Source organism: Littorina saxatilis, linkage group LG1, assembly GCF_037325665.1.
Source record: "Littorina saxatilis isolate snail1 linkage group LG1, US_GU_Lsax_2.0, whole genome shotgun sequence".
In the NCBI taxonomy this organism is placed as follows: domain Eukaryota; kingdom Metazoa; phylum Mollusca; class Gastropoda; order Littorinimorpha; family Littorinidae; genus Littorina; species Littorina saxatilis.
Genome location: NC_090245.1, coordinates 104,323,644 through 104,333,643, shown reverse-complemented (window position 1 = coordinate 104,333,643; position 10,000 = coordinate 104,323,644). Strand labels below are relative to the sequence as shown.

Sequence of the window (10,000 nt, the reverse complement as noted above, 5' to 3'; positions counted from 1 at the left end):
AGAGAGAGAGAGAGAGAGAGAGAGAGAGAGAGAGAGAGAGAGAGAGAGAGAGAGAGAGAGAGAGAGAGAGAGAGAGAGAGAGAGAGAGATGGTTGGTTGGTTGGTTATTATTTTGTATTGCCTCTTCAGCATAATGTATTGATCAGACAAGACAAGACAAGACAAGGCAAGACAAGTATAAAAATATGATTTTTCTTTTACGTCCAGCCCTCACCCATGGAGGGGCTACTCCACATTAAATATACATTCATACACAAAATTTGTTAGAGAAAAACACCCCAAAAAAACGAACAAACTAGAAAGTTCATGCAATAATGTTTTGCAAATAATTGTTTTCATGATGTTGATTTTGAATAAAAGTTGGTTTAAACCAAACTGACGTAGACATGCATTGACGCATGTTTCCCGAATAAAACAATGACAAAAACTATAAACCGTAACTACGAGTTTCAAATCGTATAATGCGCGGCAAAGACTGCCAAGAACAAAGCTCCCTGGACCCACCTGTGACCGTGTAAACCGCCGTGATAGACAACAAAACCACAATGGCCACGTAGATGTTCCAGTGCAGAGCTTGCTGAATAAAGATCGCTCCCGCATAGATGTCCACCTACCAAAACATCGTGTTGAAATTACATTCGTGAATATTTCAATACAAATAATACTATCAACCAATCCACTAGAGAGCACCTTGTACATAGTAAAGCTTTTCAAAACAAGGCGAAGCAAGAACCACGCTGCCGGTTGGCTTTAGCCTGCGATCGGGACGAACAACTAACTCTGATGTGTTATGCAGCTTGCGCTCAATATCATACCCTTTTCTTGTGAAAATATGCACATCGGACTCATGCTTTGCCGCCGATTGCTTGCTGTTCACTGGAAGTGTTCGCTAAGCACGTGTGTTTTCCTTAACGCACGTGACCTCAAGCCACACCCACGTAAATTCGACCTCATAGACAGATATATTCGAACACAGTCTATTTACAAGGAGTACACCATGACAGAATCAATTAATATTGGTGGAAAAAAGTTTATTGCGAGGATGTGAGTTTGTTTTTTTATATTTCGATTTTGTTGGTGTTGTTGTTATGCTATGTTATAGTTCTGCATATGCGTACACAAAAACAAGTACAAACGTGTTAAAAGGACAGAAAAAAGTTTAGTGCGACCAAACTACAAAAAGGTGATCTAAACAGGAAAACACACATGCTCCCCTCTACATACAGACTATGATTCCACTTACAGATATTTTGGTAAAGATGTAGATGATCAAGGAGAGCACGGCCATGTACACCTGTAGACGTTGGCCACCAAACCGTTTCATCAGGTACTCTGGCATTGTGTACACCTGAGGGAAAAATAAAGGTTATTTGTTGTAACTACGCAGATAAGGAGAAGTTACTTAAATTAACTCATTGTCTCCCAGGTAGGGATATATCCGTACCCACTCATATGGCTCTATCTGACCAGGTACGGATATATCCGCTCAGACTGTTAGCTTCAGTCGCTTCCTGTGACGTCCATCTAACGCCTGCATTCCAGCGTATTGATACACAGTTACTACATAGTTACTACAATTCTGAGTGACCTGCTGTAGCACAGCTGGTCTCGGCTTAAAAAACCTTGGTCAGCACAGGTGGGGTAGAAAGTGTTAACACTGGAATGAAAGAACGGAAGTTGAAGACAATGGCAGGTTGCCATAAAGGTGCACTTAGTTCAAAAATCAGATATTTTCCAAGTAATTTCACAGAAGAGGACCACGTTCAAGATTGGTCTCTTGATAACGGTGTCCCATGGTTATCATACACTGTGTACCAGGGCTGGACCTAGTGTATGAGAGGGAAGGGCTTCCAAAATGAGGTAGAGGTGCAGGCTTTGGCCAGGCGGGTGTGGTGTGTGGTGTGTGTGTGTGCGTGTGCGTGTGTGTGTTTGTGCGGGGGGTGTCTTTTGGGCTTCGCTCTCTCTGTTGAAATTCAGCATTTTAAAGGGGTATTGTGGGCCTCTCCCTGGATTTCTGGAATCCTGGACCCCCCCCCCGCCCCCCCCCCCCCAGATCCAGCCCTGCGTACTATGGTGTTCTGATGATATATGCATTCACATACCCACAACTCTTCATACACACCAGCTCGTCGGCGTTTCTCGTCATTAGACAATGATAATCAAACAGCTTTGATGCATATTAGAGATGAGCTTAGGTGCTGACAGAGCAGAATATCGGGTACAGAATACAACATATCCTTCTACTACCTCGTGAAACTAGGAATTTGAGGTTAAGAATTGGTTTTAAAACAAACAATCAAACAAACAAACGAACAAAAAGGCGTACATTTTTTTGAAGCACACACCGACAACCTAAAACAACGAATCAAAGGGATCCTTCTTCTTTTTTGGTGTTTAACGTCGTTTTCAACCACGAAGGTTATATCGCGACGGGATCAAAGGGATAAATGAACATAATAAAGAACAAACCTGGTGAACAAACAATGCCACGTGAATTATTCATCGTAGAGTTATCAGGATTATAACATTTCCTGTCTTGCTCGTTCGTTCATGGGCTGAAACTCCCACGGCTTTTAACATTTCCTGTCAATAACGACCATCCAGTGGACCGAAGAAAAGTGATCGATATAGATGGGTGGTCGTCAGGGATAGATATTTTTGTTCTCCATATATTACAAACTAACAAAAACTCGTCGATGATCTTTTGGATTGGTCGTTGTGATAAAGTCGTCATTATTTTGAAGTGGTCGCCAGAGCAGGTTCGGTTGCATCTGGTTGGATTGACTAAAATATAACTCTTAGCATATTGCAATCGGCTATTTCCTGTAGATACCTACCCCGCTGGCGATGTAGACGGGAACGAAAAGCCATGCTAGAAGCAGGAGACAGTACAGACCCTGGAAATGATGCAGAAGAAACATGAACCGTGTGATGATTTCATTCATTTTGTAATAAACTCCGCACAAAAATGATTGCCCCCATTTTCGTACCCCAACTAAAACATTACTTCCCGTGTCATTACATTCAACTTTCTATGCACTTAAAGGCATGTATCTTCGCTGTCTGGTACACATTTCGGATTAAAGATTTCTTTTACAGGGGTCACGTGGTCGCCTTCCAAATAAGGTTACCCCCAAATTCGACCTGACAAAAACGTAAGATACCGATTATAAAATCGACACAAATTCAGAATAGTCATAACTTGTGGCAACTTTGACATACGTGAAGAAAGACAAACCAATTGTCAAGAACAGGATGTTCTGTTTTGTGTATTTCTTTTGTTATGCCTATTATTCCTACAGATGCAGGTGTCGATCGCATGAGTGGTTGGATACTGCAAGGGTAACCACTGCAAGATGCTATGTACTGTGTGACAAGTGCATCGTCTTATTTGTAGATTGTAGCTACGTACAGGCAGTTGCACGCAGCAAAAGTTGACGGGTGTAACTTTGCTTATTAAGTATTACTCACGTTGAGCTCGTAGCTGGCAACAGCAATACCACTGGCCGCTCCTGTGCCCGCCAGTCCGATGAAACTGCCGCTGCCGATGTTGCTACTGAACAGCGAGGCTCCAACCTGTATTCAGGAATACATAGATTTATGAACTCCTTGCGTAGGGATAACTCGTCATGCGATTAGATCACTCAGCAACAAGTTCCGATCAATCAATTACATATTTTGGATGTTTGATTATTTTTATTTGTAAACAAAAGAGGTTAAAAATTAATCCACCGATCTTCTGCCCTTCCCCTCCCCCCCCCCCCCACCCCCCCCCCCAAAAAAAAAAAAAAAAAAAGAAAAAAAAAGTGTGTCTGCGCGCGCGCGCGCGTGTGTGTGTGTGTGTGTGTGTGTGTGTGTGTGTGTGTGCGTGCTTGCGTGCGTGCGTGCGTGCGTGCGTGTGTGCGTGCTTGTTTGCGTGTTTGTGTGTTTGTGTGCGTGCGTGTGTGTGTGTGTGTGTATGTATGTGTGTGTGTGTGTGTGAGTGTGTGTGTGTGTGTGTGTGTGTGTGTGTGTGTGTGTGTGTGTGTGTGTGTGCTATTTCTGTACGTGCCAGATGCGGTGTAAGCGTATATCAATATCATGTATATTATTTTACCGCAAACCAGAGGATGTCTCTGCCAGCCAAGAAGTAGCCGCTCACACTGCTTCGGTTTGCTCGCCACGTGGCCTTGAATAAGAAAGAAATCAAACATATATATGACATTCTCTAAGCGCTTTACATATTCATTTCTGCCTTGTGAGATGGCATTTTTTACACAATATATCACGCATTCACATCGGCCAGTAAATCTCAAGCCATGATTACGGCGAATATTTACTTTTCACGGCCTATTATTCCAAGTAACACAGGTATTTGGTGGACATTTTTTTATCTATGCCCATACATTTTTGCCAGGAAAGACCCTTTTGTCAATCGTGGGATCTTTAACGTGCACACCTCAATGTAGTGTACCAGCACACCACGCCAGACCCCCAACCAATCCTCTAATTAAAGTCCAGTTAGTTATATGTCTGACCGTTATCAGGACCACAGCAGAATGAACCGTCCATTTCAGGCGAAACAGCTTATCAATAGTCAGGCCAAATTCACCCCTGGTTCACCGATTATATTACTCTAGTCGTTGATTGCTGAATCGTTCGTCAAAGGGATGACGACATTTCTAAGGTTTGTATTTCAGTATCGCTTTAATGGTCTGCACTTTCAATCAGATCGATGTGAGCCTACTAGTGGCAGAGAAATGAACTTTCTTTCGATAACTCTTGCAGACGTACAAGTAAGAGTTTCAGTCGGTAGACACAATTCTTGCCAATCATTTTAGGTTCTCCTCTAAAAGGGTTTTCATCAAAAGTAAAACCGCCCGACCATCTTGCGTTACAGCCTTCCCCACCAGACGAAAGTGAAAGCCAAGCCACCTTAGGATAGATTGTGATAACGACTAATTCATTAATATTTCAGCAAGGCGTTCTTTGAGCCCTCGTTTCAGTCAGCGATTAAGTGCATTTTCTCTCCTGTAAGTCACAGTTCACGGAAGTCTCAATCAAACCACATTCAACATTCCAAAACAAATTAAACGCGAGACTGTTAGTACACATTTCAACAAGCTGTATAACAACTTTCAATGTTGTTAACCATTGTTGAACAAAACGCACTCAATCGTCCGTTTACATGCAATTGTAACGATATCCCAGACACGCTTTGCGTGTAGTTGATATATTCTGAACCCTCTTGAGGGAATCTTTTCAGCTGAGACTTGAATGCAATGTACCCAATGGTGTACACTCCACAGCAGGATTAATGGCAAAAAATGTCAATGGAAAAAACATGAATGCACGACGGGCGTCAACAAAGCCTGAAGATCCAAGGACATATTATATGAAGGATCCACAAGAAAAGGTGTCTGCGCGATTTCTTTGCAATTCCTTTTGACTGGAAGTGCAAGTTGCACATTTTATGTGAATTTGAATACCATAGGGCTTTGAAACCAGGGCGACGTGCACATATCCTCACCGTGAATCAGTGACCGACTTGTTGTTTGTTTGTCAAGGCTGTTTCGCCATGGGAGGGTCCGGGGAGACTGGAGAACGTCGTTTGAAATAAACGCATGCTATCTCAGATGACAACCTGGTATGCGGGTACACCACAGGTTTTACGAATAAGCTTTAGCATTATATGGAAGGAATACCGTCCAAATTTAAGGGGTTTAAGGTAAAAAGAGCGTGTAGAATGTGTCTGTGCAATACGTTCTGTCACGTAACCTGCCATGCATCAACAATACCTTAGCTTTTGGTTTAAACAAAATTGATTTCGGAAATACAGGGTGAGATGTATAATACGATATGAACATTTGTTACCACACAACAAGCTAAGCTTATACTAAGTGTGGTTATAAATATGTACATCTAGAAAGGAATTGTTATTATTTTCATGTTGTTTTAACCTTAGCTTTTACCATCACTCGGCCACCAAAGACCGTGGCCCATATAGCACTGTCATGGAATTTGATTAGGAATGGAGAGTCACGAAGAAATAGACACTCGGATGCTCCCTTCGTGTCAGCTCGACCTGACCTTAAAGTTATCCCCTGTTCTGTGTAAACGACCATGTAAACCGAGACAGACCCGTTCAGGCTTTTACACAGATAACAGCAGTTTTCCGTGCAGACACGTACCAAGGCTCCACAGCTTTTTGTACAGCAAAGGATTTTTGTTGAATTAATTTCGTAACTGATACCTCTGCAGAATTCTTTCAGCAAAACAATCTCACTAGTGCTCTGAACAGAACGTGAAAAGACTGCGGATTGTGTGTGTATATATCTGTCCAAGTAGAAAGATGCTCTTACATCAAATTTTAAAGCATGTAAAGACGATTTACATTAACACGGTATAGAATGTATCTTTTAAAGGTACTGAACTTGTCAAATCTAGGTGCACGGAGCCCCTGGGGCTTTTAGTCATACCTCAGGCAGCTATCCGATAGAAGAACTACCAAGTTTCATTGACTTGCATCCAAAGAGTCAAGAACTGCAATTTTTTTACGAATTAATTTCGTACTCGGACCCGGCTGGTCTTGGCCTATTTTTGGATCTAAATTTAGATCAGGTAGATCACCACATGCACATCATGCACAACTGAAAAGACACGTCACTAGCAAACTATGTCAGACGTCATCATGAGTTTGTGTAAAACAAAATGGAGGCCGGAATCACTCAGTTGAATCGAACTCCGACCAAACACCACGTAATAACTAGGTTAATTTATGCACTCGCGTGAACAAGAAACTGTCGAGCTTCACAGATGTCGTCGTTGGGTAGTTTTGGGTTTGTTTTACTACCATAGGAGGATTTTTTAACTGTAAATGCACTCAGCTGCAACAAAAACGCAAAACGAAAGCTGTGAGCTGCACTGTGCCTTTAACGTGCCAAGACAGGATCTACGACAATGACCGCGTCCGTGAAATATTAGACAACACCTTGAATTGTTCGCCAGCTTCTCATCGTGTCATGTGTAGGGGTAGGAAATCGGGTTAGAAGGTTGGGGAGACGTGAAGAAACGGGTCGTGAGAAAGATACATTAAAGGGATAATGCCCGTCCGTATGGATGCCCCGTTTGGTCAAAACACTAGTTAAGTATACTACTGAGTAAATCAAAGTTTCTTGAAGGGGATCTTGTCCGTCCGTAGGGTTGTGCCCTTTGGTCAAAACACTATTGTTAAATATACTACTGAATATATCAACTGATCATGCTGTTTTTTTGACATCTTTCGGCTTTAGAGCGTGTGAATATTTTGTGGATTGCACACACACACACACACACACGCACCCACGGACGCAGGCAGGCAGGCAGGCACGCACGCACACACACACACACATACACACACACACACCTACACACACACACACACCATCACCACCAAAACTCTTGTCTCCATTCTCAGTCTATCTGAATAGGTTAAGTCAAAAATATAAACACTAAGGAGTTTATAGACGAATACTTTATTAATACTGTGAAAAGGCTACTGCAGGATACAAGAACATGTATTTGGTCCAGAATCCTCGGCCGATAAAGACAATATGCTAATTTTGTTATCGCGGTTTTTTTTTATATAAGTGTGACAGTGGTCAGAAAGAAGAACAGTTTTAATGTTCTGCAGTTGGACGGGGAGCGAGGGGGCAGAAGAAGTATCTGCATACGTGCAAACGTTCAGAATCCTGGAATGTGAACTCTTCTGCTTTCGAGACAACTACCTTTAACAAATATTGTCTATTTTCCCTTTCATTAATCGCATTTATTCATGCCGTGGCAGTTGTCCCATTTTCAGCCCTGGAGCATCTTCTCAACTTTATCTCTGTTAACAGTTATTATTTTGTCCGTGTATAGTTTGCCAAAGTTTAAACCTGTCTGAATAACTATCCCATTCCTCTTGATAATCTCAGGTTTTCTTTCACAATCTTCTTGAAGTTTGTTGTTTGAGCGTTTCATGCAGTTAATTTGATCCTTATCAGTGTATTCAACTGTCTTCGCGCATAATTATTTGATGGACAGCAAAACACTACTTCTTCTTCTTTCTCCATGGGCTTAGACTCCCACGTTCAGTCATGTTTTTAGCACGAGTGGATTTTTACGTGTATGACACTGATCTCTGTTAGTTTAAAAAAACACACCTGCTAGCTGCGTCACTTTCCAATCGAATAAAGGAGAGAAAAATCGAAAGCTTGTCTGGAATCTGGACATGTTGCGTTTTATCAAACATACCGCAAATGATCTCGTACCGCCCCCCCCCCCATCTCGATCTGTCCTCCTCTCTCTCTCTCTCTCTCTGTCTGTCTCTCTGTCTGTCTGTCTGTCTCTCTCTGTCTCTCTCTCTCTCTGTCTCTCTCTGCCTGTCTGTCTGTCTGTATCTATGTCTCTCTCTCTCTCTGTCTCTGTCTCTCTCTCTCTCCCCCTCTCTCTCTCTCTCTCTCTCTCTCTCTCTCTCTCTCTCTCTCTCTCTCTCAATCCACGACCTAATTGGTCATTTATGTTGCTTCTAAAGTTGTACATTGTCATAGGCTGTATTTTCTTTCCGCATACATTAAGCGATCCCCGATGCGTTCTAGGTACTAATAATGACCAGTCTGGTATACAGTGCCTTTCGTTGCATACGACCCAGACTATCGGTTATACGGAGACGCTAGGTTCAGTATTGTTAGTGCAATAAAATATCCATTTAATACGATACTTATATGAACACCACACACCGAATGATTTATCGCTCTATCTTTGTTTACTTTTTAGGAGCAGAACTGACGAAAGCGAGACATACATTGAGTTTTGGTAGACAGAAAGGTGGGCGGCCGGGCAAACCACCGGACAGACACCAGTATAGAACACACAACCAAGAAAATACAGTCCATGACTCTGTGCAACTGTTTAAGTAACGTAAATGACCAATTAGTTCGTGGATTTTGAGAACGAGAGAGAGAGAGAGAGAGAGAGAGAGAGAGAGAGAGAGAGAGAGAGAGAGAGAGAGAGAGAGAGAGAGAGAGAGAGAGAGAAGAGAGAGAGAGAGAGAGAGAGAGAGAGAGAGAGAGAGAGAGAGAGAGAGAGAGAGAGAGAGAGAGAGAGAGAGAGAGAGAGAGAGAGAGAGAACGTGTCACTGACGCATACAATAATTCAGGTTCCCACAATGCTTTGTGGGTGTCCAGAATTCGAAGCCTGATAGAGAGAACAGCGATTAAATAGCGCATTCGCTGTGAGGGTGTATTTAATGTGCGACAGGCCACGGAGAGAGAGACAGAGAGACAGAGAGAGAGAGAAAGAGTGAGAGAGAGACAGACAGAAAGAGACAGACAAAGAGAGAGAGAGAGAGCGCGCGAGAGAGATTGAGACAAAGAGAGAGAGAGAGATTGAGACAAAGAGAGAGAGAGAGAGAGAGAGACAAAGACAGAGACAGAGAGACAGAGATAGGGGGTGTGGGTGGGGGTCGGTCAGGAAAATATGAGGATCATGCGGCGGGCGGAGGGAATGAGAGGGAGGTGGGTTAAATTTAATTTTAAAGCTGTTACCCGCTCGGCACAGACAGACAGACAGACAGACAGACAGACAGGCAGACAGATAGACAGACAGGCAGACAGACAGACAGACAGGCAGACAGACAGACAAACAGGCAGACAGACAGACATACACACATACAGACAGACAGACACACACACAGACACACAGACAGATAGACACATAGACAGACAGACAGGCAGACAGACAGACATTCATACATACATCCAGACAGACAAACAGACAGCCAGCCAGACAGACAGACAGAAAGACAGACAGACCAAGGCAGACAGGCATGTCTCTCGCTCACTCTCCTCCTTACCCAGAGTCCAACAGCCATGCAAAGGGCGAGGTAGATGATGATGACGACGAGGTCCACAGTGCCCACTCCTCCCTTGGAGAATGCTGTCCCTCCATCCGTCGTAGCGTTGTCCGCCATTTTGTGCGTGGGCACTCCTGGAGTTTTGCG

The 10,000-nt window shown here is 43.1% G+C and overlaps 1 protein-coding gene across 3 annotated transcripts in view; it reads right to left on the bottom strand.

The window, feature by feature from the left end:
• LOC138948658 (sodium/glucose cotransporter 4-like) overlaps positions 1-10,000 on the bottom strand; it is a 22,021-nt gene that overhangs the window by 1,704 nt on the left and 10,317 nt on the right. For all 3 annotated transcript variants that reach the window (XM_070320256.1, XM_070320250.1, XM_070320240.1), the window contains 6 exons: positions 9,854-10,000; positions 4,097-4,168; positions 3,472-3,576; positions 2,838-2,897; positions 1,244-1,348; positions 505-610 (listed from right to left, as the gene is read on the bottom strand). The exon at positions 9,854-10,000 is cut by the window's right edge and continues 41 nt beyond it. In XM_070320256.1, the coding sequence (XP_070176357.1) occupies positions 505-610; positions 1,244-1,348; positions 2,838-2,897; positions 3,472-3,576; positions 4,097-4,168; positions 9,854-9,970 (565 nt within the window). In that variant the 5' untranslated portion in view covers positions 9,971-10,000. The remainder of the gene's footprint in view (positions 1-504; positions 611-1,243; positions 1,349-2,837; positions 2,898-3,471; positions 3,577-4,096; positions 4,169-9,853) is intronic.